The 27,693-nt window shown below is 47.3% G+C and overlaps 2 protein-coding genes across 3 annotated transcripts in view; one reads left to right on the top strand and one right to left on the bottom strand.

Moving 5' to 3' along the window:
- Positions 1-594: 594 nt before the first annotated feature.
- NCSTN (nicastrin) lies at positions 595-14,514 on the bottom strand. The gene is made up of 17 exons (XM_080647899.1): positions 14,357-14,514; positions 12,175-12,279; positions 9,668-9,791; positions 9,118-9,239; positions 8,544-8,689; positions 7,661-7,811; positions 7,246-7,355; positions 6,856-7,008; positions 6,052-6,156; positions 5,801-5,878; positions 4,790-4,962; positions 3,301-3,403; positions 3,092-3,187; positions 2,730-2,817; positions 2,330-2,484; positions 1,883-2,095; positions 595-1,343 (listed from the first exon to the last, which is right to left on the bottom strand). Exons 1-17 carry the CDS (start codon positions 14,439-14,441, stop codon positions 1,221-1,223), a joined length of 2,130 nt encoding a protein of 709 aa, XP_080504025.1. The 5' UTR covers positions 14,442-14,514; the 3' UTR covers positions 595-1,220.
- Positions 14,515-14,535: 21 nt separating this feature from the next.
- The window catches only part of COPA (COPI coat complex subunit alpha), a 46,719-nt gene continuing 33,561 nt past the window's right edge, over positions 14,536-27,693 (top strand). For both annotated transcript variants that reach the window (XM_080647898.1, XM_080647897.1), the window contains exons 1-6: positions 14,536-14,698; positions 19,600-19,713; positions 19,906-19,979; positions 24,740-24,820; positions 25,157-25,233; positions 25,953-26,062. In XM_080647898.1, coding sequence (XP_080504024.1) covers positions 14,659-14,698; positions 19,600-19,713; positions 19,906-19,979; positions 24,740-24,820; positions 25,157-25,233; positions 25,953-26,062 — 496 coding nt within the window. In that variant the 5' untranslated portion in view covers positions 14,536-14,658. The remainder of the gene's footprint in view (positions 14,699-19,599; positions 19,714-19,905; positions 19,980-24,739; positions 24,821-25,156; positions 25,234-25,952; positions 26,063-27,693) is intronic.

Genomic DNA, 27,693 nt, shown 5'->3' with positions numbered 1-27,693 from the left:
CCCCAAGCCCCACGAGTGCCACCCGCCACTCTGGATCACACCTCTTCGGGGGTGTCTGTCTCTCCCTTCACCCATCTGGGAGCTACTCCAGGCTGTATTCCCTTCTTCTCTGCACCCTCCAGGATCCCAAAGTGAATAGAGAAATGGCTGTCAGCCCAACCGGTGTGGCTCAGTGGTTGAGCATCGACCTATGAACCAGGAGGTTATGGTTTGATTCCCGGTCAGGGCACGTGCCCAGTTGCAGGCTTGATCTCCAGTAGGGGGCGTGCAGGAGGCAGCTGATCAATGATTCTCATTGATGTGTGTGTCTCTCTCTCCCTCTTCCTTCCTCTCTGAAATCAATAAAAATATCTTTAAAAAAGAAATGGTTGTCAAATCCAAAGTGGGGAGAAACTGCTAACACTGCCCGTGAGGCAGAACCAGGGCTCCAGGCTCCGGAAGGAGCCCTGCTTCCAGGACTCCAGCTGGAGGTGGCAGGGCCTTCCTGCTCGTGCCCCAGAGACCCCGGGGAGAGCCATGGGTAACAACTTCGTGACTCCCAGCCCCAGTCCCATTCCCATTCCCACAACAAGGGAGCCGGGGACACAGAACAGGTCAGGTGGATAATCTATTTTAATGAAATCCATTATTTATATATTTACACACACACACACACACACACACACACACACACACACACAGGAAAAGGAAACAAAAACAGATATTACAGCTTAAAAAAATGACAACTGAGCACTGTGGGCTGGAGGTGGGATGCCCACCCCGCAGCACACCGGCCCCACAGATCCCGTCCTCCTCCTCAGGGCATCCTGGTATTGCTCCTGGCATTCAACCCTGCCATTCTTCCTGGCCAGGAAGGTGCAGAGGTAAAGGTGGGGTGGGGAGTAGAGAGAGGTCCAGGGCAGGGTGGACAGAGTAGGGGAGGGATGCTGAAGAAGGTAAGTTAGGGTGGATGGCGAGGACTTAAATAGGAGCAAGAAGCTGCTGTCTGTCATCCTGGAATCTGGCGGGGAGAAAGAAGAAACGGGAAAGGGAGGACTGGAAGGGGAGCTGGGGGGTGGGGGCAGGCAGGACGTGTTTATCTCTCAGTCTCTTTCTCGAACTTCTTTATGTTCATCCCAGCCTGAGCCAGGCCGGGAGAGGGTCCAGTGACACACTAGTGGTTTCTGTCCCAGCATCTAAGAAATGAACCACAGAGCTGGCAGGAGAAGCTGGGGATCTCCTCAGAAAGACACAGACCCCGGCTCCCGGGGAGCAATGAAGAGGACATCAGCTTTGGCATTGATGCAGTAGGTGATGACGAGAGAGCAGACAAGGACGCCAAAGCCCACGGCCAGGGTGATGAGCTGCAGGGGGAGACAGTGCGCTCAGATGATCTCAGTGCAGTTTGGGGTAATTGCTTGGGGCTGGGAGCCAGGACATCAGATTTCTGGAGCTGGCTCTAAGCACCAAGTACTGAACATTGAGCAACAGCTCCGCAGGCTGGAGACTTAGTCTCCCCTTTTTAAAAGAGAAGTGAAGTTCCTCTGTTCTTGCTTCTGTCTTGTACTACTTAGACTTAAAGCATCTGGAAGGCAGGACCCAGGACTTGGATTCTCTCGTGGCAATTACATGCCTGACTGATTGTTTCAGGCCCTTGTTAATACTGCCTGCCTCCTCCTGGGAAGGACTGCCTGGGGACACAGGGCTAGGAGTGTCCCCTGGGTCTCTCTGAGAGCACAGCGCCAGCAAGAACACAGAATCACACTCTCAGTGAGGACAAGCTTCCTAAGGGGACGTCCTAGCTAACAAGGGACAGATCTGTAGTAGGTTTTTGTGGCAAATCTGGGCGAACGGGAGATGAAGGGGTCAAACAGATCTCTGCCACCACCTCTCCCCATCTCACCTCGAGCTCTTTGCTGGCTATGAGAAATATCCGGGCGCGGATGTCTTTCCAGCGGCTCTCGGTCCATGTAGAGTACTCAGTGGAGCCCCAATGCCCGAGTTCGAAGGCAGGAGACAAGGCCCTGACCAGTCGGGCCGTGGAACGCACACAATGGGGGAGCCGCTCTGTCCCGTTGGAGCTCAGGGGGCCCTGAACCCACATGTACTCATACAGCTGCAGGAAGATAGGCCAGAGCAGGGGCTGAGGCGACCCTTTCTCACTCCCTCCCTTCACCCTTTCGATGGCCCTTTCCACTTAGGCTACTGCCTGTTCAACACCCACGTTCAAAGGGCTGCATCCCGCCACCTCTCCATCCCAAGCCCGTGGGTCCCATTGGGCCTAGGAGAGCCTCCAATTTCCCAAGGGAAAGGGACCCTTGGGGCACCTCCGACACCCGCTACCACTCACATCCTTGTTTTCATTGGGGACTTTACTTGGATCCTGGCACTGCTCTCGGGTAAGGTCGACGACCTTGCCAGTCAAATTTGCCAAGGCACACTGTACAACGTAAGTGGTGTTGGTGGGGCTGGAGACAGCGATGTAATGCTGAAGAGGCCCGTCACCTGGTTGGACGCCACAGGGAAGGGGATTTGGTGGATAGAAGGTGCAGGGCAGATGGGCAGAGACAGGAAGAGCCCAAGATTGGCCGGAGCCAGAGAAGAGAAACAGAAAGAAAGGGAGACAAAGGGGAGGGCGGCGGGGGAGCGAAGAGAGGAAAAAGAAAAAAAAAGTCAAGATGAAAGCAAAACGATGACTTTTTCTCTCTCCCTTTCCTTGACTGGGTCCCATTCCCACACCAGGTGCTTACCCAAGTAGGACCGCAGGTCCTGCCTGAGGATAGACTGGAACCACGAGTTGTTGGCTTTAACCAGGAAGCCATAGAGCAGGCGGGTAACCTAGCATGGGGCAGTCAGAAGAGAGAGCTCTGTGATGTGGGGCCCAGAGACTGAGTGAGTAGTGGAGGTCAAGTCATGAGACAGAAACCAGGCTGGCCAGGTAGACTCTGGGTTGGGGGACAGTGGCTGGCTCATGAGGCCCAATTGAGAGCTCTTACAGGCACGGACAGGCCTGCTGAATCCCCAGGTGTGGGAGACCAGGCAAGGGACATAAAGGCTGGGGCGGCCTGCTGCGTAAATGGACAGAAAGAAGCCAGGGCCCATTTGTTCTTACTGTGTGGGGATCGGCTTGAATAGTATCCCTGAAGTTGGTTCCTCCTGCAAGCTGGTAGAGTGCACGTCCCAGCACCGTGGCCACATCTGCAAGGGCCTGTGGTAGGTGAGGAGGGGGGCTGAATGGCCCACCTCTTCTAACCCCAAACAATACCATTCTAACCACCGCACTGTGTCCCCCTGCTCCCACGCAGCCCGGGCCAGTGCTACCTTGGCAGTGTCCGTCACAAAGTTCAGGTCCTCTTCGGGGCTCTGCTGTCCGGGGTAGCTCACATTAATGTTCTCAGCAGTGTCGTAAACGCTCTGGTAGTAGCTGCCGGGAAAGCCAACACGAGCCTTGGCTACACTCGGCCAGGGCCCTGCCCCTTCCTCCTGCCCCTAATGCGGCAACATGGTATTTCATTTTTCATCATCCAGGAAGGGTAGAGAGATTAGGATCCCACTGAAGAAGGTGTGGAGAAAGGGGAGGAAGGAGTGGGGGTGGCAGCGGTTCGTTAAATACAAAGCGTTTTCTGACAGACGAGGCAGAAAAGGTGAATGAAATCAGAACGCAGGAATCTCCTCCCCAAGAGATCTTTAAACGTAAGAGACACTCCTGCGGCATTTGGTGGCGGTAGAGGAGGATGGCTAAAATGACTTCCGGTGAAGCCTGCCACGCATCATCAGAGCAACTGTGGGATTGTCCCAGTGAACATTTACATCGAGGGTGGCTGAAGCAGAGGGGGAGCAGCACATCTGTTCACAGACATAAACACGACGCTGGGTCAAACCACTCCGACGCTCCTTGGGGAGCCCCCAGGAGACAGACCTTAGAAGCAAGGCTAAGAGAAGAGAGCTCCCAGCGTTTCCCATCCCTAAATGCCTGTCCCACACAGAATCAAGGCAGCCACCTAAGTCCAAAATGTGTTCCAATGATGATCACCCCTCACCCCGAAGTGGTATGGATGACAAACTGGGAGGAGAATTGACCTAATGCACCAGAACTGTCGCTGCCCAAAATAAATGAGAAGTTGCTACTTGGCTGTGGTGGGAGAACCTGAGATTAAGCATTTTCAGAAACTCCTCTGACCTGTTGGAAAAAGGGAGGCTGGGTGCTTAGCAGTCCAGCCTGAGGAAGAAGTTCTCCGCCCGCCCAGGGATCAAGTTAGAGGCAGTTTAGAGGTGTCTAGGACCAGGAAAGAGGTGACTAACAGGCCTCAGCTCTTATTTCTGGGGCTCCCTCCCCTGTAGGGGGACACTATACCCTCACACTGAACCACGTGGCAAGAACATGCAGCATTTCAGAGTATGGTCTGTGGCACCCCCAGGTGGGCCCCAGACAGGGACAGCTCTCCATCCTACACCTCGAGAACCCCATCATCATACCAGCGCTCTTGTTTGAGATGCCTTCTGCCGGCAGCCCTGGGGAATTCAGGCCCCTAGAGAGCTTGGGGAGGTGGAATCACAAGCAAGGATGACTGTGCAGGAAAGGGCTAAGGGGAGAACTGTTTTCCAAGAGGAACACCTAGTCAGATGAGGGGACCAGGTTAAATATAAGTCGGCCACTGAACAAAGAACACAAAGGGTGGCTTTGGAGAGGCGGTGTGGGGAGAGGGGAGAGCAGTCATCCTTCTCGACACAGAAGACATCTCTCTCTACGGACCCGACTGCAGCACAGACGCTCTGAGAAGGAAGAGGACGCACACCCGGTCCCGCTTACCGGTTATGGAAGACAGTAGCATGGTCAGCGAGAACAACACCAGAGATGTTTCGAGCTCGAAGAAATCGCTGCAGAGAAGATGGTGGGAGAGGCTGGGACTGGCTCAGCCTCCGGAGGATGACGGCAGGAACGCCAGTACCACTCTCCTCCAGTGTGGTCAGAAGGTGCTCCACCTGGGAGTAGGGGGGTAGGGTTAACTCAGGGGACGCGGGGGAAATGCAAGCAGGAGGCCTTTTAGACCTGAAATGCATCCTACTCCAAGTCGCCAGCTTGGGGAGTTGCCTTAAGCCTTCCTAGATCTAAATTCCTCAAGCATTTTGGGATCAAGGCCTCCTGAATCTCCTGCAACTCCTACCATCCTTTCTGAATGATGGCCTAATGAGGGAGAGGCCTGTGTTTTTCATATTTATAGGTAAACCCCACTGTCTTCAGAACTCTGCCTTATCCTCAGCAAAAGCTTCGCTTATTTGTCGTGCAGACTTGCAGGGACAAATAATAATACAAAACAGGCAATCCAGGTGGTGAGGTGTAGAAGCTCAGAGCAGGGATAACGCTAAAGCTGCAATGGCAGGAAGAGACCGCATGGAAAAAAGAGGCCTACGGCTGGGCGTTGAGATGAGGTAGGAGCTTGAACAAGTAGTGAGGAAAGTGGAGGACATTTGGGTTGGGAGTCTGACATGGCAGGAATGGGGCAGCGTGGCCTGGACAACTGGACCTGGGGGCAGCAATGAGAGAAGGGAGCCAGTCACTACCCTGTCCTCAACGGGCAGCAATAGCTGCGAGGCGCCAAATGATCAGAGAAATACTGTCCCATGGAACCAGTGACAGGAGCTGAGCTCATGGTTCCTGCTGGGGAGCTGTAGCAGCCGTGGTGTTCACCCTTTAACCAACACCCAGCTTCAGGTCCTGTCTCTCAGGCCCGGGGGGCTGTTGGGGAGAGGGCCACGGCAAGGAGGTGCCCATATTCTGAGCTGTTGAAAATAGAAGGGAGGGGAGAGATGCTCAGATTACCTGGTTCTGTACTGACTTATTTTTCTGAGACACGGGATCTGTGTGCATCCAAAGCTCTAGTGACTCTCTTAAGGCCACCTGGGGGAAGGATGAAAAAGCAACACTTATAATCAGTCTGCCGTTGTGGGAGAAAGGAGTGGGATCAAAAGACAAACCAAGAGAAGAGGAGGTGATACCTGCAGTGAGGACAACAGAACAAAAGAGGAGGGAACTTTAAGTGAAAGGAAGGGGCGAGGACACATGCTGCACACCTGTCTCAGCTCCACGAACGAGTCGATGTTTTCTAACTGCACAGGGAACTTGCCCCTCTCCATGTCATAGACCATTCTCGAGCTGCCAATGTAGTCAAACGTTTCCTGAGGGGTAGAGAGGGGTGGGAAAGGGAACAGAGGGATCCCAAGGGTTAGGGCAGCCTTGGCTCCTTGAGGCCAGATCAGAGCTCTCAGCACAAAGGCCACTGTCTCATGCATCTCAGCTGCAGGCTAGCTTTCGCAGTCATGTGGCTTTCCTCCTCCCTACCCTGCTTCCCAGCTCTGAATGTACCACATGACTTTCTGAGCCTACAAAAGAGTAGAGCAGCCTCACATGTATGTACCACATGACTTTCTGAGCCTACAAAAGAGTAGAGCAGCCTCAGTTAGGCCTGAGGCAAACATCAGCTGCTATGTGCCACTTCTTGCCCCTCCCATATCTCCACCAACTCAGCCACAGCTGTTGTTCCTTAGTCCCGGGCCAGGCTGTGGGGAGAGTGAGTCAGGAGCCTCAGGGCTCCTGGGTGGAAGTGACAGTAAAGGGGCACAGGGAATAAAAGCAGAAGAATGCCTCTAGTAGATGGAATCAGTGGGGGAGGCAGGGTGGGCAGTACACCACTTCCAGGTCAGGATGCAGAGCCCTCCTAAAATAGGGGTCTCTGAAGGGGAGATACTTGCAGGCACATCCAGAAGCTCTCTGCTGAATAACAACTTAAGTATTGAGATCTTCCCCAAATGGTGACCACGCCCACCTTTCTCCCCCACCCCATTCCCTGGCCATCCCACTCAAGCCAAAGCCCTTACCCCCTGGAAGAAGACAAACATGACGTTGCGGGGCAGGGTGGTCACGTCGGGTGCCTTGGACAAAGCTTCAGCTGCGGCCAGCTGGGTGACGAAGGAGGCGACAGCACTCTCAGCCCCTGGGGCCACATTCCAGAAAAAGGAACGACTGTCCAGCTGGGTCCAGCAGAGAAGGCAGGGAGATACACGTTGAACATGGAAATGAAGACCAGGCCCAGCCCCCTCCTGTTTCAGTCAAGTGAACACTCATGTGCCGCAGCGAGTCCCACAGCCCAGGTCCCTCTCCATTGGAGGCTCCCACCGTAACAACTCTGAAACCTGCCATGCGCAACCGAGGCCTGCCTGCCCTTCCTGTGCCAGCCCTGCCCACTCTGCTCAGGGGCCAGCGCTCACCTGGGTGGCAGCAACCACAACCTTGTCATCAGGCTCTAAGGTCCCAGATGTATTGATAGGCTTCAGCATGCTCCAGACGTTGTAGTCGGAGAGGGGGTCACAAACGATTTCTGAGCAGGACACAAACAGTGAGACATCAGCTGGTGTCAGGGTCTTCCAGGTAAATAAAAGCAGGTATGGAAGGCCCCTCAGACCAGCGCCCCACGGCCTCTGTCCGTCACCTTCTCTATCTCCACTGCTCCACGTTGGTTTCTCTGCCACTGTCCACTTTAGGGACAAGGTGTGATTGTTGAGAATGGTTTCCACTTCTCCCACCAGTGCTCCCTGCCTGTGCCACTCCTCCCCCACAGGCCTCCCAACATGCTGGTCCCTTACCCCCACCCAGTACACCCAGCATGCCTCAGTCCTGACCTACCTGGGTTGATGCTGAAGGTGCTCTGGATAGAGCTGCGCCGCATGCAGGTGACAGTGCTGATGACAGCGTGCATGTGTGAGAAGAGCTGCATGGCGCAGAGCGGAAAGACTGGGGCTGAGCCGTTCTGGCTCAGGTTGTGATCTCGGTAGCACTGGAAGGGGAGATGGACCCACTGAGGCAGCTGGCTGGGAGTCCCTCCCATACTCCCAGAAAGGGGACGGCCCAGCTCTATCCTGAAGCCACTCCCACACCTGTCCCTGAGCTAGAGTTGTCTGGTACAACCCAGGATCTGTAAGGTCAAAGAAAAACGCACTGAGAGTTGTGAAGGGGCACGGACTCAATGGCTTAGTTGGGGGCAGATGAAATTAACCTGCATCAAATGACCTGCATCAGCCCCTGTTTTATTGTGATTTGATGTAAAGAACACTGAACCGGAAATCAAACGTCAAATTCAAGACAGCTTGGACATCATCTGACCATGTAACTTCGGATGAATATAACTGCTCTGTGTGTTAAAATGAAGAAGCTAGACTAGAATTAGAGAATATTAGAGCTGAAAAGAATTTCAGAAATTACTGAACTGAATCTCTCAATTCCTAGTCCAATGCTCTTTTGATCATACTAGGGGTTCTTAACCAGGGCTTTATACCTTGTTTCATATTAAATATCCTTTACAGTTTCTTCTAGTCTAAACCCCTTAATGTAGTAAAGGCTGGAGAGAAATGGGAGAGGGGAATGTAAGAAAAATAAGTTTCCTGGCTCTTATTGAAGCAAATGTCTTTCAGAGGGTGCACTAATAGAATGAGAGTCCTTCCAAACAAGAGGAGAGCCTTAAAAAGCCTTCTTTCTAACTGGAATTGCTAGGAGCTGGCAGAGTCATTACCTGCTTGATGACATTGGTTTCATTTTCATCTTCAAGAAGAAAGATGGGGAAACTAAAGTCTTCATAAGCCAAGCCATCACCCAGGTAGTTCCACTGTATGTCCTTGCAGTGCGCAAACTCTGGCCCATAGGAGTTGGAGTAAACGCCTGAAGAGGAGGAGGGGGCATAGGATGTTGGGACACAAGCACTTAAGGACCAGCTAAGGCTAAGATATTATAGGGTCGGGACTAAGAGTTCCAAAAGAGGGGAACCCAAAGAAGCAAGCAGCAACCTGTCATCACCCACAATAAAATAGGCCCCGGTATCGGGGAGCCCTAGGCTGGCCAATTAGGGGTCTGAGCATATGACAAGAAGCAAGAATGGAAGGTCAGTGGAAGAAGGGGAAGCAGGAGGGGGAAGGGATGAATGGCAAAAACCAAAAAACACTATCTTCTGTTTGGGTGTCAGTTGCTCACACTACACACAGATTACCTGCCCCCCCCGCACCCCCCCCCCCCCAACACAAAGACACAAGACTGATGTAACAATGAGCTCTGGGTGACAGCAGGCTCCGAAGATCCTTCGGGGCTCTTACCAAACCCATCATTGGGACACTGCACACTAGGAGAAAAGCCCGCAGCGGGACTGGGCTTGGCCAAGGACACTGCCAGACCAGCAATTCGACTAGTGCTCCCCTTCAGCTTCTCCATCACCTTCCTAGAACAGGAGGGAATGACATGAAGGAAGACAGGAAGCTCATCAGGCAGCCTAATATCCTGCCCCCAAGGATGGAAACAAATGGGAATTAGGGGAATTAAACTGGTGACTCGCTTCTTGCCTTTTCAGCCTCTAACTTCTGAGGGGCCCCTGACCCAATCTGAGCTCAGGGCTTAATCTCATCTACCCTGTGTTTGTGTGACCCTGAGCACGCCTCCTGCCTCCCTGGGGTCCTTACTCACTAGAGTTCTACTTACAAGGTCACCGAGATAATTCCTGTTGACCGTGACCTTTCCTGGTGAGGAGCACCCCACCCCTGTCCTGATCAGACCAGGGAAGCCAAGGGAAGCTGTCATTCACAGGGTGAGCACTGCCCTGAATCTCCCCCTCTCTGCATGCAGTCTCCAGCAGACACATGCAGTTTTTACCTGGTAAAGAGCGTGCCCTCCAGCAGAACCATGTAAGGGGGGTTGGGGCCATCAGTCAGCACCCACTGCAGGTCCTCTTCTTTCTCCACCACGTGGATAACCCCTGTGTCCCCGCTAATGGAAGCTGCCAGGACAGAATGGCTCAAATTAAAGCTCCCACAGTTGACGATTCTGACTTTGCCTCACTGACTCTGCAGATCATCTATCCCCAAACATGTTACAGGACATTTGGGTTAATACAACCACGTCTAGACTTGAACTAAAGAGCTGCAAGGTCCCTGTTCCACCTGAGGACTATCAGGAGGGAATCAAGAACAAAAGAGCCCAAGCAGCCTACTCGGGAGGCCTTGTTCATTAATATTCATTTTCTTGCTTTCTTCCCTCAAGCGCATTTAGCCAAATATACAAGATTCTAGGACAGCAGACATAAAGTGTTCAAACCTGTATTTCCTCCAGAAAATGGCAGGCTCTAAATCTCTAGCTCATTGTTCTGCCACCGCATCTTCCTTTGTGAAAACATGTGCAGATTCCATTGGCTTCAGTAGCTTCCCTAGACCTTCATTCCTTTGCCCTATTTGAGAGTAGCTTTACTTGCTTTTGGCCAGTTTTAGGTAAAGTTCAGCAAGAACTCTGAGGTCTCCAGAACAGTCTCCTCACTGCTGGGCCTTAAGTGGATTAGAGATGTGCTGGTATGGATTCCCCTCATTTCTGGGGACCTAGGGTTTCCAAAGGCCCTAGGCTGGTCACCCTCCGCTAGGAGCAGACTGACCCAGTATAGGAAGAAAATAAGCTATGACACTGAACTTCAAACACCTGTTTTCTAACCTGGGTTCCAATGAGTGACTATGTAGTCTTAGGTAACTTGCTTATTTTCTCTGGGCCTTCAGTGAGAATTTCCACTCCTATTTACCTCATACTGTGGGGACACATGAAAAAAGGAAAGAAAAGAAGGAACTAAAAAAAAATCCTACATAAGCCCTTTGAGCACTTTAAAATGGTCCAACAGAAACAGAGCATTCTAATCAGAAATCAAATCTGGGTCTATTTCTCCTTAATTTCATCATGCTAGCAATCCTACTTAAAGATATACAGATAGGATGAAGGAAGGCTTATAAATGAGTAGGTTGAAAAGGAAAGAAGATCTTAATGAGGAAGTGGCCAGAGTCCAGCTCCTCCCCACTGGTTTCTCCGCACTGGCACTTGGCTACTGCTCTGCTTCCCACAGGGCTGCTCTAAGAACTGCAGCAGAATGACTCATTCCCAAAGGTGACAACTTGGGAGCCAGCTCCAGGATAGTCTGAGCTCAGCCCACAGTGGAGCTGGCTGTCTTCTACCCACAGACCCAGTTTAAGAACTAAGTCCAACAACCATTTTATTTGGAACTGTTTGGAACCAGTTAACCTACTCCCAGCACCTCCTGCAGCCGAGACATGGGACAGTGAACATGGAGTATAGCTCAGGGAAGGATGGGTAGAAAAGCAGTAACTGCCACCTTGAGCAAGTGTTCCACTTATCTCCTACCAACCTGAAAGGTTTCTAAGTACTGCTAAGAGCACACTACTTACTCAGCATCATCAATAAACATCTATTAGCTCTGTGCAGGTATATGCTAACTGTTTTTATGGACATAAAGTGAAATTCAGAGGTGACCAATCTGATGACGAAGGAGCCAAGATCTGATTCTGTTTCCTGCTTACCTGAAAAACAATCTGACAGAGCTACTTACTACTCCCAGAACAAAATCTGAAGATAGCAGGTTAAGCAGAAGGGGAACTGGGATTCAACCTTTAGATCACAATTTTTTCCCCATGTTGTCACAGTACCCTGTTTTGGAACACATTTACAAAGCATGAAGACAAATTCAAATGCTTCACTAATTCGTCTTGCAATTATATGGCTTTCGCAATGCCTTCTCTTCAAATAGTTTATTGCCTGTAAAAGGCCATTTTGGTTCCAAAAAGATCAGAGGGCAGCACTTAAGGACCAGCTAAGGCTAAGGTATTATAGGGTCGGGACTAAGAGTTCCAAAAGAGGGGAACCCAAAGAAGCAAGCATCTATGACTGGGCTCCACAGAATATGAAATGTCTTCCTCCTTAGAAAACAGCATAGCTGTCTACTTAACCTACTGGGTGGTTAAGAGTCCTGGCTTAGAAACTGGGCCGCCAGGACTCAAATCCTGGCTTCATCACTTAATAATAGCAGGATAACCTTGGAAAAGTTATTCAGCTTCTTTAAGTCTCAGTTTCATCACCTGTAAAATGAGATAATAATAGTAGCTACATCATGAAGATTAAATGAGATGCCTGTTTAAGAAGTTTAGTATGCAGCACTTACTAAACGTTAGCTCTTCCTAATTATCTTGCCTGGTTTGCCTAATTATCTCCCACCTCCCACCCACATAGCATCATTTGTATGCTGAGACTTCTAAGCAGGACTTAGATCTTTATATCTAGGCCACAGACTGAAATATCAACAGCCACAAACACAAATCCCAACCTCAACTCACAGTGGCAGCCAATCTGATGAGTGGCATTGAGCAGACGGACGCAGGGAGCTGTTTTATTTAAAGGGATGTAGATCTTCCTCTCCACGGAGTTTCCCCCACACAAACCTGATCAGAAGATAAAAGGTGTTAGAAAAAATTGCGAGATGATAGCACTAGCCTCCATCTTGTCATTAGCTCACTGTATGGCTTGGCTATATCATACTTTCTGAAACAGGACTAATGTCTACTCTTCTCACTTCTTGGGCACATTATTAGGACACCCAGCTATGTGCTTATTACGTAGAGCAACTGACAGTGAAGCTAAAAGAGAGAAAACTTCATTTGTCAAAGGAAAGGCATTTAACCTCAGATGTACCAGCTTCTGGTTGCATGGGTGACCACACTTCTACTTATCACTTCCACTTTTCTGCTCATCTCCGGAGAAGCTACCTCCTTGGATACGGATACAAAGAGCAGACATCGAGACTCAATCCCCCGGGACACTCCCTACACCACCGTCATCAAAAAGCCCACAAGTTACAGGGCCTTGCGAGCTGAACACAGTCCAGGGTGAGGAGGGAGAGGGAAAGGGAAAGAACAGGGAACTGGCCTAAGGGGCCTCCTGAGGTGAGACATACTATATCAAACCACAAGGACACGCACAAGAAGAATTGGGAGAAAACATATGCCATACACCCGTCAGTTAATCTAGCATCAGTCGCTGATTTATGTGTGGGGCGGCTATAGTTTCTCCGTTGGGGATCTTTGAAACCAATATGGATTTGGGGGAAGGTGTGGTCATGGTTATACACAGGCACGTTTGCATTTTTAAGGCTTGACAGACTAGAAAGCCATATACTATCTAATAAAGAGGGAATATGCTAATTAACCATCACTCCATCACAAAGATGGTTGCACCCACAGCTGAGGCCAAGTTCCCATAAGGAGCCTTAACAGGCAATCAGCAGGGACCTGAAGCCCGCTACACCCTCCCCACCCCCGGTGAGGCTTGACAGGGGACCTCAGGCCGACGCCCGCCCGCGCGCCCCTCCCCCCCCAGCACTGAGCCAGGGGACCTGAGGCTGTGCCCCCCTGCCTGGCAGGGCTTGACAGGGGACCTCAAGGTGCACCCCCACTGCTGGGTTGGGGGAACTCAGGCTGCCCAGGGGGGACCTGAAGCTGCACCCCCCTGCCAATGGGGCTTGACAGGAGACGTGAGGCTATTCCCCCCTCCTGGTGCCAGGCTGGGTGACCTGAGGCTGAAGGCACGCCCCCCACCCTGGTCTGGGCTTGGGGACCTCAGGCCACGCCCCCCCCATCCTGGCACAGGGCCAGGGGACCTGAGGCTCCGTTCCCTGCCCGGTGAGGCTTGACAAGGGTGGGACTAGCCAGGTCTGGATCTATCCCAATGAGGGAGGGGGGCAGCCCAGTCTGGGTCTTGCCAATTTTGAGGTGCATGTGGGTGGGCGGGGACTTGACTCTGGGTCCTGTGGTGATCCCCAGACTCTGACAGGAGGAAGGTTTTCATAGACATTTTACTAATTTTCTTTCATCTCTGACACTTCCATTATAGAGAAAGGGCAAATAGCAATATTAAACTATTTCCTCTAATTAATCCCCTTTTAATGTGCACGAATTTCGTGTACTGGGCCACTAGTACCATTATAAATGCCTCAAGTTCCTTGAATCATTATTTCACGGTCTATAGTTAAGAGTAGCCATATCCTACTTTTGTCTCACTTTACTGATGAGACAAACTGAGGCAAAACACAGGGACGCGGGTTTATGGTGGAATCAATACAGAAACAAACGAGGAATCTACTTTCCTCATAGCGCTGCCCTATCCCCACAAAACACGGCTGCTTTCACCTTGAAATGTCTAAACGCGTTAGGGAGGAAGCTAAACTGACACCTGTCCTTCTTGATTGCGGGATCTGGGGAAAAGGAGGCATTCGGATAAAGTGAGAGTCCAGGCCGTGGCCTGCAGGAGGTAATGGGGCGACCCGACGAGGCACGGGGGAGATGAGACCTTCAGGTCTCGGGAAGGGGGAACTTCTGTCGTGGGAACGAAAGAGAAAGAGGATTTACAGGGCGGGAGGACGGAGGGGCGCCGGGAACCAGGAGGCCGACGGCGGCGGTCGCGGCTGGGCCGATCGGAGGGTTCTCCTCGCAGAGTGGAGCTCACGGATCGGGGAGGCCTCACCTGCCAGGAGGACGCAGAAAGACAGCAGGCGAAGAAGACCCCGACTTCCCAGATCCGCCGCGGAGACGCCCCCAGCCGTGGCCATCTTGCGCCTCGGCGGAGCGGAAGCCTCGGCTCCCTTCCGTCTGGTAGTGGCTTCTCTAGGCCACCCTGAGGCCGTCTCGGTGGCCAGGAGCTGCAGGGACCGGAAGTTCGTGTTCGCGGGAGCTTCCGGGAGCCGCGGCTGCGGGCGGCTGACGTGGAGGCTGCAGCGGGGCGGCGGGGAGTGGCGGGGTAGGACCTGGGAGCTGCGGGCCTGAAGGATGCTAACCAAATTCGAGACCAAGAGCGCGCGGGTCAAAGGTAGTGGAGCCGGGGGACTGGGTGTCGGGGGCGGCGCTGTCACGGGGGAGAGTGGGCAGACGTGTGGGCCGAACTGGCCCTGGTTCGGACACAGAAGGAAGAGAGGCAGGAGGGCGGTTGGAGCGGCGGGCGGCCCTCCGTCCCGTTTTTCTTGTGCGTTGTCCTTGCGGTTTGATCATCTATAGTGAGTTCCACACCTCAGGGGCCCCTGAGGCCCACTCCCTGTTCTTTCCCTTCCCCTCCTCACCCCGGGCTGTGTCCAGCTCCCAAGGCCCAGGAACCTGTCGGCTTTTTGAGGACCGTGTTGTAGGGAGTGTCCCGGGCGATCGAGGCTCGACCTCTGCTCTTCGTATCCAAGTCTGCTGGTATCCAAGTCGGTAGCCTCCCCGGAGATGAGCAGTGGCTGCCTTACTTAAGGAGGCCTTGGCCGCACCAGCTCAACACCGAGTGCCTCCATTGGCTTTCATTTCTTACCTGGAAACAGGACATAATAGTATAGGCCTGTAACCCCTGCAAAGTCTGAGCTTGCTGAGGTTGCTAGATGAACAGTGAATACGTTTTTGGTATTGTTCGTGGTTTATCTGAAATGCAAATTTAACTGGGCATCTTTATTTCCTAAATGTGGCAGACCTAGAGTTTGAGTATCAGTGGATGGGGTGGAGGGCAGATGGCTGAAATTGTAGCAGTGGTCTCTTAGGATGTTAGGATGGGAAAGGCAGAGAAGTAAGGTCTTCTGAAATTTGGAAGAAATATGTATCTTGACTATTTAGTAAGATGCAACATGGCAAGGTGGTTAGGAACTTAGCCTTTGGAGTCAGATGGGCTTGCTTTGGAATGCCGAATGATCCAGTACGTGGGGCGCCTTACTTAACATTTATAAATCTCTCTTTCCTCATCTGTAAAGTGTGAATAATTAGCATTCCCTTATAGACAGAATTAAAATGAGAAAGAATATGAAAAGTGCTATTACAGTGCCTGGCATAGACTCGGGCTCAAAACCTAGGGTGCACTTTTGATGTGAGAATAGATGCTGAGCAGTTCTAAATCTTGTGACATTGTGATCATGATGAGTACCATTAAAAATTCCTGGGTGGTTGAAATGGGTCTTTATAATCATTGTATTTTCTGTTCTGCTCCTAATTTTTTATTGGGCAGTAGAGAAGGAAAATGGGGGAAGGAGGAAAGTGTCATAATATTTGAGAGTTACTATCCATTAATGAGTGTTCCTAAGTATCTTACAGGAAAAAAGTGAACAAACTAATGAAAAAAAATGTCAATTTAGAGAAGAAATGTTCAATAAATAAATGAAAATATACACCTCGCTATACACCTAAAACTAATACAAAACAGTATTGAATGTAAACTAATTTTAAAAAGAGAGAAATTAAATTTTGATAAAAATAAAATGAAAATATTATACACATCACTAGTAATGAAAGAAGTGTAAAAAAGAAAATGAGAATACCTTTATTTTTTGGTCTGAGATTAGTAAAATAACAAAACAAGTAACTGATAACATCCCATGTTGGTTAATGTGTGCAAAATGGGCACCTTTAGGAAATGACCGTATATTTATACAGTATTTTTGTAGTTAAATAGTATCTACCAACCCATTTCCAAGTCTTCAGCCTAAAGCAGTAATAATGCACATAGGCTGTATTTGGACGTATCTCAATTTGGCTCTGTTTTCTGATAGACAAAAGTGAAAGGGAAAAGCTTTAATGCCCATCGTTAGAATCACGTTAAGATGTGCGTTTGTACCTTGCAGTTGTTAAAAAGAATGAGGTTTTGCTTATATGTACTTGAATATAATGAGACCCATGATAAATAGTTAACAAATAAAAGAAGTTTGGCCCTAACCAGTTTAGCTCAGTGGATAGAGTGTTGACCAGCAGACGGAAGGGTCCCGGGTTCAATTCCGGTCAAGGGCATGTACCTTGGTTGCAGGCTCAATCCCCAGTAGGGGTTGTGCAGGAGGCAGCTGATCGATGTTTCTCTCTCATAGATATTTCTAACTCTCTATCTCCCTCCCTTCCTCTCTGTAAAAATCAATAATATCCTATCTAATAAAAGAGTAATATGCAAATTGACTGTACCTCTGCTACACCCACAAGCCACGCCCACCAGCCAATCAGGAGGCAATATGCAAATAAACCCAACCAAGATGGCTGCAACCACAGAGAGCAGGAGGGAGGCTTGAGTTTCCCTGGCAATGGAGGAAGCCAAGCTTTCTGCCTGCCCTTGCCGGCCCAGGCCTCCACTCAGTGCTACAAAGTTTCAATTATAGAAGATAAAAACATTCCAACAAAAATGGTGGCAGCCACGGAGCTGGAGAGAGCAGGAGGCTAGGGTTGCCCGTGGCGATGGAGGAAGCCAAGCTTCTGCAGCCCTGGCCTGCTTTGGCCTCCGCTCCAGGCTACAAAGTTTCAATTGTAGAAGATAAATAAATCCCAGATACCAGGGCCTCCGCTTGGGTCGCCAGGGGGCATGGCCAGCCTGCAAACCCACAGGCCCCTCGCCCAGGCTGCCCCACACCCCAAGGGAACCCCCACCCTGATCTGTGACACCCTTCAGGGCAAACCAGCTGGCCCCCACCCGTGCACCAGGCCTCTATCCTATCTAATAAAAGAATAATATGCAGATTGACCATCACTCCCAACACACAAGATGGCTGCCCCCATGTGGTCAAAGATCCTGCCCCCATGTGGACACAAGATGGCCACCACAAGATGGCCAGCAGGGGAGGGCAGTTGGGAGGAACCAGGCCTGCAAGGGAGGGCAGTTGTGGGCGATCAGACCAGCAGGGGAGGGCAGTTGGGAGGGACCAGGCCTGCAAGGTAGAGCAGTTGGGGGCAATCAAGCCTGCTGGGGAGGGCAGTTAGGGGTGACCCAGCCAGCAGAGGTGGGAAGTTGGGGGTGACTGGGTCTGCAAGGAAGGGCAGTTGGGGGGGACCCAGGCCTGCAGGGGTGAGCAGTTGGGGGTGACCAGGCCTGCAGGGGAAGGCAGTTAGGGGCAATCAGGCTGGCAGTGGAGCAGTTAGGCATCAATCAGGCTGGCAGGGGAGTGGTTAGGGGGTGATCAGGCTGGCAGGCAGAAGTGGTTAGGGCAGCCTTGGGCAAACTACGGCCCGCGGGCCGGATCCCACTGTTCTATCCGGTTCTCTTGCTCTCCCCTCCACTCCTTTACTTTGAATTTATATTAGTTCACACAAACACTCCATCCATGCTTTTGTTCCGGCCCTCTGGTCCAGTTTAAGAACCCATTGTGGCCCTCGAGTCAAAAAGTTTGCCCACCCCTGGGTTAGGGGCAATCAGGAAGGCAAGCAGGCGAGCAGTTGGGAGCCAGCAGTCCTGGATTGTGAGAGGGATGTCCGACTGCCCACTGGGATCGGGCCTAAACGGGCAGTTGGACATCCCTCGAGGGGTCCCAGGTTGGAGAAGGTGCAGGCTGGGCTGAGGGACACCCCCCCCCCATGCACGAATTTCGTGCACCAGGTCTCTAGTATATATATATTTTTTTGAAAGAAGTTTGCAGGGAAACTTTGTTACCTTCATTTTCATAAAGTGATACAGTCTGCAATAAAAATTGGAAAGGATACACTCTAAACTGTTAGCAGTTGTTACTTCCTTAAACTTCCATTTCCAGTCATGATGGAGTAATAGGGACCAGCTTTAGCTTCCCACCTTAAACAATGGCACAACTGAACAAAATGTATAAAACAAAGGATTTCAGACATTGCATGACAGCCACTGCAGGAAAGTGATTCTTGATAGAAGGGATATAAACAAGATGAGTCCTATGGTTGTATTTAGCTTACTTCCTGGAGAGAGTTTCCAGGCTTCAGTGGAGGGAGGGGAAGAGCCTTGTGGTCTCACTGAGGAGGACAGAGTTTAGAGTTCAGGGAAGCCAAGACAGCTAGAATGTGCTGGGCAAAATGCCAGAACAGAGGAGGTGCTCAGAGAACACCTGAGTTCTGCAAGGCATCCTGTTCCAGCCGTGGGCAAACTACGGCCCGCGGGCCAGATCCGGCCCGTTCGGCTGTTCTATCCGGCCCGTGGAGCCGAAAGAGCGGAGGGTTTTCTTGCTCTCCCCTCCGCTCCTTTACTTTGAATTTATATTAGTTCACACAAACACTCCATCCATGCTTTTGTTCCGGCCCTCCGGTCCAGTTTAAGAACCCATTGTGGCCCTCGAGTCAAAAAGTTTGCCCACCCCTGCGTTAGGCCTTTGAGTACTAATGAAGAAAGACCCAAGGCCTGGGGAAGAACCACTGGAGCTCACATAGGGCCGGGAATAGTTTGTGTTCCTACTGGCCAAGATGGAGAGACCTCCTAACACTACAAGGCATCACACAAAGACCTCAGGGCATTGCCTTAATAGTAGTGTCAGATTAGACCTACACTGAAGGCTACTGTGGACCCACACTAATAAAACTTAGCCTAGTCAGTGTGGCTTAGTGGTTGAGTATCGACCTATGAACCAGGAGGTCACGGTTCAATTCCTGGTCAGGGCACATGCCCAGGTTGTGGGTTTGATCCCTAGTATGGGGTGTGCAGGAGGCAGCTAATCAGTGATTCTCTCTCATTGATGTTTCTATCTCTCCCTCTCCCTACCTCTCTGAAATCAATAAAAATAAATAAATATTTTTATAAAACTTAAAAGCAAGCTTCAAAAGGGTTAACTGATTCCAAGTAACTTAACTACATCATAAAACAAAGCCCAACAATATTTAAAGGAACGTAACAAAAATTCAGGACCTTATAGCATAAATTCATAATGTCTAGCAGTGAATGAATAAATGAACCTAGAATTAACCTAAGCTGTTCCTTTTTCTATCAGAATTGACAGGAAGTGACATTTGGGGCTTAGCTCATTAGACCATTCTCTTTTTCCCCCCCAGGACTCAGTTTTCACCCTAAAAGACCCTGGATCCTGACCAGTTTACACAATGGGGTCATCCAGTTATGGGACTATCGGATGTGCACCCTCATTGACAAGTTTGACGAACATGATGGTAAGATAATTTTTTTTAGGAGGAAGTTAAAGATAGAAGTATTTATTGTCTTCTGGAGTAGTTTAAGCCTTGTTTGACATTAATTTTTTAGGATTAAATAATGTGGAGGGAATAGAACTGAAAAATCGTGAATAAGAACCACCTTGGAGATTATAGCTCTCTTTAACATATATTGCCTGCCTTCTTCTCCAGGTCCAGTCCGAGGCATTGACTTCCATAAGCAGCAGCCACTGTTTGTCTCTGGAGGAGATGACTATAAAATTAAGGTACAGAGGGTCTGTCATTGCTGGAGTAAAGGACAGAGGATGTGAGGTTTGGGAATTGTGAAAGGGACTGAAAAGAAGTAGCACATCTTACTCATAGAGAGCTCATGATTTTGACTTTATTCAGCAACATTTATTGAACGCTTACTGTGTACCAGACACTTATTTTGGGGGAATTCAAAAATAAATAAGAAATGGTCTCTGGTCATAAGGAGATTTTATTCTATTAGAAGAGATAAATATATACCCAAATAATAGCTGTACAGGTTAGTGAGTAATACAATAGAGAGATAACCAAAGTAAAATAGGGGAGGGCAATTCGGATACAAAGACATAAAGGCATGACATAGCTGGGTACATTTGAGAAACTATAATTAGTTTTGTGTGGATAAAATCTGGAGAAAACGAGAGAAAGGAGTGATCTTAGCACTTTAATTGAAGTGATCATGGAGTTTGCATGCTCAGGAGTTTGGTTGTCATACAGATAACAAGGAACCATAAAGGGATTTGTATAGAGGAATGATAACAGATTAACACATTTTTTTAAATATAGATTACTTGGGTGGCAATGTAAAGAAGAGATTGGATGAATTGGGCAAGACAGGAGGCAGAGATACCAGTTAGGAGACTGTTGTGTAAGTCCATGTGAGAGATGAACAGAGTCTGAGTTTAGGCAGTAGCATTTGAAATGGAGAGAAAGATTGATGTGAACACTCAAGAAATGAATCGGTCTTTTGCATGGATGTTGGTGGGATAGTAAGGGAAAATAAATGAGATTATTTATATCAGGTTTCTAGTTTAGGTCACTGGGTAGAAGATGTACTATTAACCAGGAAAGGAAAAATAAGAGGTACACTTTTCTAAAGTGGAAGAGGGTGGTGTCGCAGTCTGTTTGAGTTACTGTCACAAAATACCTCAGACTAGGTGGCTTGTAGACAACAGAAATTTATTTCTCAAAGTTCTGGAGGTTTGAGGTCCAAGATCTGGGTGCCAGCATGGTTGAGATCTGATGAAGGTCCTCTCCAGGAAGCAGACTGCTGACTTCTCATTGTATACTCACATGGGATCTCTGGGGTCTCTCTTATAAGACACTAATCCTATTATTGAGGGCCCCACGCTTATAACCTAAGTACCTCTCAAAGACCTCACCTCTTTAATACCATTACCTTAGGCATTTGGGATTTCAACCTATGAGTTTTGGGGAGGACACAGATGGGTAATGAATACTATCTTGGCTCTGATGTGTTTGAGGTACCTAAAGATATGTCTGCACTGGAGACGTATTTGGGAGTTGTTGTCATGAAGGAGGGAACCAAAACAGAAGTAGTTAGAACATATCACTCAGGAATCAATGAATGAGAAAACAAACTCATTTAAAAGATGGAGGAATTAGAGTTAGTACAGGAAAGAATAATTTGAGAGGTTAGAGATGAACCAAAAGCAAGAAGCAAAGCCTTCTTGGATACCAAGGAAGGATAGAATTTTGGGAAGGAGAAAGTGGTCAGAATAAGATAAAGACAAAGTAACCTTTGGAGTGCTTATTTAGTAGGGCATTAGTGATCTTAGCATTTTTTTTTAAAGTTATATTTTATTGATTTTTTACAGAGAGGAAGGGAGAGGGATAGAGAGTTAGAAACATCGATGAGAGAGAAACATCGATCAGCTGCCTCCTGCACACCTCCTACTGGGGATGTGCCCGCAACCAAGGTACGTGCCCTTGACCGGAATCGAACCTGGGACCCTTCAGTCCGCAGGCCGACGCTCTATCCACTGAGCCAAACCGGTTTCGGCGTGATCTTAGCATTTTAATGTGAAGTGAGGAAGCAGAGACAGAGTATAGGCAACTTGAAGAAGCTTGACTGTGATAAAGGCAAAAGCTGCAGCCAGAGACTTTGAACCTCTATAAAAAAAAAAAAAATCAAGCCAGGTGTGGCTCAGTGGTTGAGTGTCAGTCCGTGAACCAAGATGTCACTGGTTCAATTCCAGTCAGGGCACAAGCCTGGGTATGATCCCCAGTATGGGGCATGCAGGAGGCAGTCGATTGATAATGTTTCTATTTCATCAATATTTCTATCTTTAAAAATCAATAAAAACATATTTTTAAAAATATCAAAGTTTGCACTCTTTACTTTCATAAAAAAGTTTTCCCAGCCCTAGCCAGTTCAGCTCAGTGGATAGAGCGTCAGCCTGCGGACTGAAGGGTTCCAGGTTTGATTCTGGTCAGGGGCACATGCCCAGGTTGCCGGCTCGATCCCCAGTAGGGGGCGTGCAGGAGGCAGCCAATCAATGATTCTCTCTCATCATTGATATTTCTCTTTCTTCCTCTTCCTTCCTCTCTGAAATCAAAAATATATTTTTTAAAAAAGTTTTTCCAAAACAATATTTTTTATTTTTTAAATATATTTTTATTTATTTTAGAGAGGAAGGGAGAGAGATAGAAAGGACAATGTTGAGAGAGAATCATTGATCTGCTGCCTCCTGCATGCCCCCTACTGGGGATCGAGCCCACAACCAGGGCATGTGCCCCTGACCAGAATCGAACCAAGGCCCTTCAGTCCGCAGGCCGACGCTCTATCCACTGAGCCAAACTGGCTAAAACAATATTTTTAAAAAGGAGTTATTGTCCACTTATGTGAAATGTCCAGAACAGGCAAAATTATAAAGCAGAAAGTAGATTGGTGGTTTGCTAGGGTTGGTGGGGGCAGTAGTTGGGAAGAAATGGGGAGTGACTGCTAATGAAGTTTCTTTTGGGAGTGATAATTTGTTCTAAAATTGATCGTGGTGATGGTTGCCTAACTATAAATGTACTAAAAACCATTGAATTCTATACTTTAAATGGATGGATTGTATGGGATTTGAATTATATCTCCAAGCTGTGATAAAATAAAGAAATTGTCTTAGCTAGCTGCATGCTGTGGTTTTAATTTATATTTCTCTGATGAAAGGGGAATTATCTAGAAGTCATGTTTATGGTTCATTTTATTGTTTGCTGTATCCACATTTTCAAAGAGTAAGATTGGAAGCCCAGCAAATAATCAGAGTCTACAAATCCTATAAGTACTTAAGGATTCAGAGTTCTGGAGTTTGATAGAAGACTATCAAGGAGCCAAGATGGTTTGAAGCTAGATATATGGAAGTTTAAAACACTGAACTTTATATGAGAAAAAAAGTCTAATTGCAGAGTAGTATTTGTAGTATGACCTAATTTTTGTGTGAAACTCCAACTCTACTGTATACATGTATATTTATATATATTTGAATCAAATGAAGGTGAAGGTATTAGGATACTTTCACTTTTTGTGTTATTTACCTTTTCTCAATTCTATACACACCTGTTGAGCACCTACTAAGTGTTAGTCACTATATTATGTGCTAGAGGTATAGTATTGAGCATAATGGACAAGGATTCTGCCTTTAGGGAATTTATATTCTTTTTTGTTTAATATGTTTTCATTTATTTTTAGAGAGAGATGAAGGGAGAGGGAAAGAGAGAGAGAAAGAGAAATATCAATGAGAAAGAAACATTGATCAGTTGCTTCCTGTACATATCCTGACTGAGGACCAAACCTGCAACCTGGGCATGTGCCCTGATGTGGAATCAAATCCGTGACCTTTCACTGCGAGGGACAACTCTCAACCAATTGAGCCACACTGGCCAGGGCTAGAGCTTATATTCTTGTTTGAACAATCATGTTTTTGGGTTGTTTGAATTTTGTTATTTACCAAAAAATTTTTTTTAAATTTTAAGTTGAAAGGAAGAATAGTAACAAGGTGGCCCAGAGAGACTATAAATAAGTATTAAATCTTAGAAAACAAAAAGCATCTGACCTCTCATTTTTGTACTTTTTTGGATGGGAGAATGAGCTGCCTTACATATATGGTCCTGATTTTAGTGTCTTCCTCAGTTGTACTCATTGGTGCCTGGTACTTCGGTAGTTAAATCAACTTTATATGTGAATCTGAGCAATGTGGTATTTTCCATAGTAATGAGTTAAAGTCTCCTTGCATGATAGATGAGTGTAGATCGTGAATGTATTGGCATCATTTGCCACCAAGTTAAGAGTAAAAGAAGATGATGCCATATGTTATATTATTGTTCCTTTGGACTCATGGTATTGTTCTGCCATTTTTAAATTTTTTTTTACCCTGAGATAAGATAATCAGCAAAGTACTAATGGAGCTGTATGTATAAAAGCTGAGAACAATTATGCAGTAGAAAGAAGAGCTTCCAGTTGCGCTTGGATAAGCATCTTGTCTCATGTTATTAAATAGAGATGGTTTCTCCCTCAAAAAAGGAATAACCTTGCTGAAACTGGTTTGGCTCAGTGGATGGAGCGTCGGCCTGCGGACTGAAGGGTCCCGGGTTCGATTCCGGTCAAGGGCATGTACCTTGGCTGCGGGCACATCCCCAGTAGGAGGTGTGCAGGAGGCAGCTGATCGATGTTTCTCTCTCATCGATGTTTCTAACTCTCTATCCCTATCCCTTCCTCTCTGTAAAAAATCAATAAAATATATATAAAAAAAAAAAAAAAAGGAATAACCTTTTTCATAGTTTTAGCTTTAGGTTTTTCCTAGCCTTCCTTTTTTTCCTTCCTCACATGTTATTTGATCTTTTCCATCCAACTTTAAACAAGACCTCCTATCACGGTTCCCACCTATTTAGAAGTGCCTGAATATAAATCCAAACTGATTGAGAAACCTGAGCCTTTTAGGTACTCAAGAACCTCAGGTCCCATTCCTCCGCTGTATTTCTCTCTTTGCAGGTTTGGAATTACAAGCTTCGGCGCTGTCTCTTCACATTGCTGGGGCACTTAGACTACATACGTACCACATTTTTTCATCATGTAAGTATCCATGTGCCTCTAGTTTTAGAGCATTCTTCAGTTTCCCTGTAGGAATCATTTTTTTTCCCCCTCAAGAATCTAAACATTGATAAAACAATTATGTTATTGGAGTGACTCTTCTAGGATCTCTGTGGTGTTGACCTTCTTTCTTTGTTTCATTCTGTAAAAGAAAGCACTCAGGGTTATATGGAATTAAATCAGAAACAGCACTCCCTTGGCTAAGATAGCTGAGAATTTAGACAATGGAATGTTTCCTCCAAAGAGAGAAGTGGTTACAGGAGCCTGAAAGAACATATTCGTTTAATGTTCAAACCCTTTATCTGGAATATCTTTCAGGAATATCCTTGGATACTGAGTGCCTCAGATGATCAGACCATCCGAGTGTGGAACTGGCAGTCTAGAACCTGTGTCTGGTAAAGCAGGAAACAGAGGGCTCAAAAATGTCTTCATTCTTCCTAGTGTTTTATAATCAACTTCTCTTCAGAATAATCATCTCCCTCCACTAATGCACAGTGTCTACTGATTAATTACTGATTGTATTTGTAAGATGTTTTTATGTACAAAATGATAAATATAGAGGCAATCTTGTAAGTAATATATGAATCTGGATACCAGAGAAAGGAGGTCATATAACTAGGTTTTTAGAACAAAATTTTTAGCTGGTTTTCATTTCTGTCCTTGTGAAACCTGAGCCAAAGTCTAGACATCTGTCTTGCTTTGTTTTGCCTTGAGCTTTCCAGGATATAAGGAAGATGTAAGGACCATTTTAAATGATGCCTCTTAAGAGGGATATTCCACTAAAATTAACAGATGGTTTCCACTATGAATTACTAAGATTTCATTTATTTTGATATTTTAATATGGCTTTTAGAGGAGAGCTGTGCTATCTCAGTTTTCCTGGAGTCATTAATATTAAATACTAATGCATTAGAGGTAAGAAGAGAGCTATTGTTAAAACAGCTGGCCTTATTGTTATTAGTTTAGAATTGTTAGGTTGACTTATCTTTGCCTCAAAAAAAGTATAATTGGATTTGTATCCGTTGAATTTGGAGAATGGTATTTAGCATGTAGGAGTCTGGTGATTCCTGCCTCTAATTTGGCATTGTCTTTTTTCTTCTTCTTCTTCTTCCAGTGTTTTAACGGGGCACAACCATTACGTAATGTGTGCTCAGTTTCACCCCTCGGAAGACCTGGTTGTGTCAGCCAGCCTCGACCAGACTGTGCGTGTTTGGGATATTTCTGGTGAGCTGCTCAAGTTCAGAGGAAAACCTAATCATGTCTTGTGCAAAACTGCAATTTCTTAAAATAGTGAGGGCAGTTGGCTTAGAACAGGAAAATTTAGAATATTCTCTTCTCAAATAATAGCATCTTTGTTTCTGAGTATATTAAATCTGTTTTCATGGTTCTTCATGTTAGAGGTATTTCCTAAGGAAAGTGGTTGCTCTAGAAAATTTATTTAATTTGAAGAAAGTTACACTTTTTTGTTAGAACGGTTTTAGTTAAAATCTATATATCATTGGCAATATCTGATTAAGAATCAAGCTTTACACAAACAGAACTCTTGAATCCTATGGCCTCATTTAGAAATAGGAAAATCTTTCCTATTTCTTCTAGTGTAAGAATCATGGGGAGGTGGGGCAGGAGGTGGTACATCCAGAATACCTTTTAATGTTAGAACAGACTTGTAAGACCAGAAATTAATTTATAGATTTTGGGTAATTGGGATAGTCTCTCCTTTCACAGTTTATATATCTTAATTTTTTATAGTATTTAAATGTTTAGTACTTTATGGAGGGGATCCAATAAGTTGCTAACCAGAAAATGTTTTTCCCATTTTGATACATTTATTATCCTTTTACAACATGTCATTTTTGGTTTAGAAACTGCTTGTGATTAGTTTTCCAACATTAACTCAAAAGCATGTAAAGTAAAATCAACCTACTCTCTATATAAACACCCAGCAACTGTGGCCCTTCATCCTGCCCAGGTTGGGAGGGGAAGCAGGAAGGGCTCAAGAAGCACTGAGTGAAGTGCAGTTGCTTTACTGTGGGGAGTGGCATAGTGCCTTGGCTAACCAGAAAATGTAAATGCAGAGAAAAGACTGTAGCTATGAGATTGACATGCTGGGTAAATGAAAGTGCTTTCCTGGGAGTCGGAAGAGGGAAATGAGACTCTAAATGCTATGATTTTCAGCCCGGTTAAATTTACTTACCACTTGTTGAATCGTCTCTATTTGTTTGTTGCCTTAGAAATTCTTGGAGCCCTAGCTGGTTTGGCTCAGTGGATAGAGCGTTGGCCTGTGGACTGAAGGGTCCCAGATTCGATTCCGGTGAAGGGCACATGCCCGGGTTGCAGGCTCAATCCCTCTCCCTGCCTCTCTAAAGTCAATAAAAATATATTTTTTTTAAAAAAGAAAGAAATTCTTAGAAATTGGGTTCTCTGAAAGGTTAATGGCTAGACTACAAAACACTGTTTTCATTCTGTGAAAGGAAGGTCCTCTTATAGGTCCTGCCTGGTTCGTTTTGGTAATAAAGGAGTCGCCCTTCTACATTGTATGGTCAAGATGATTATGTCCCAACTCTTGTGGCTTGGTGGGCTGAGACACTATGGTAGTTGCTGTCTCAAAAAGCCATTTGAGACAGCAAGTTGAAGATTTGGATTCCTGGGTGCAGCATTTGGAATGTTGTAATAGCTGTTAAGATTCAGGTAGCACTGCCCTAGCTGGTTTGGCTCAGTGGATAGAGCGTCAGCCTGCAGACTGAAGGGTCCCAGGTTCGATTCCGGCCAAGGGCACATGCCTGGGTTGCGGGCTCAGTCCCCAGTAGGGGGCATGCAGGAGGCAGCCAATCAATGATCCTCTCTCATCATTGATG

This window comes from Plecotus auritus, assembly GCF_963455305.1.
Source record: "Plecotus auritus genome assembly, chromosome: 12".
Taxonomy (NCBI): Eukaryota; Metazoa; Chordata; class Mammalia; order Chiroptera; family Vespertilionidae; genus Plecotus; species Plecotus auritus.
This window is presented reverse-complemented; position numbering and strand designations above follow the sequence as displayed.

What these genes read in the sequence shown, in the direction of transcription:
- NCSTN (XM_080647899.1), bottom strand. Translation starts at nt 14,441, where the DNA reads ATGGCCACGGCTGGGGGCGTCTCCGCGGCGGATCTGGGAAGTCGGGGT. An exon ending in CGTTCGTGGAGCTGAGACAG is followed by an intron (nt 5,879 to 6,051) that starts GTGTGCAGCATG and finishes TCCTTCCCCCAG; the next exon opens with GTGGCCTTAAGAGAGTCACT. An exon ending in GCTACTGTCTTCCATAACCG is followed by an intron (nt 3,404 to 4,789) that starts GTAAGCGGGACC and finishes CTTTCCCGGCAG; the next exon opens with CTACTACCAGAGCGTTTACG.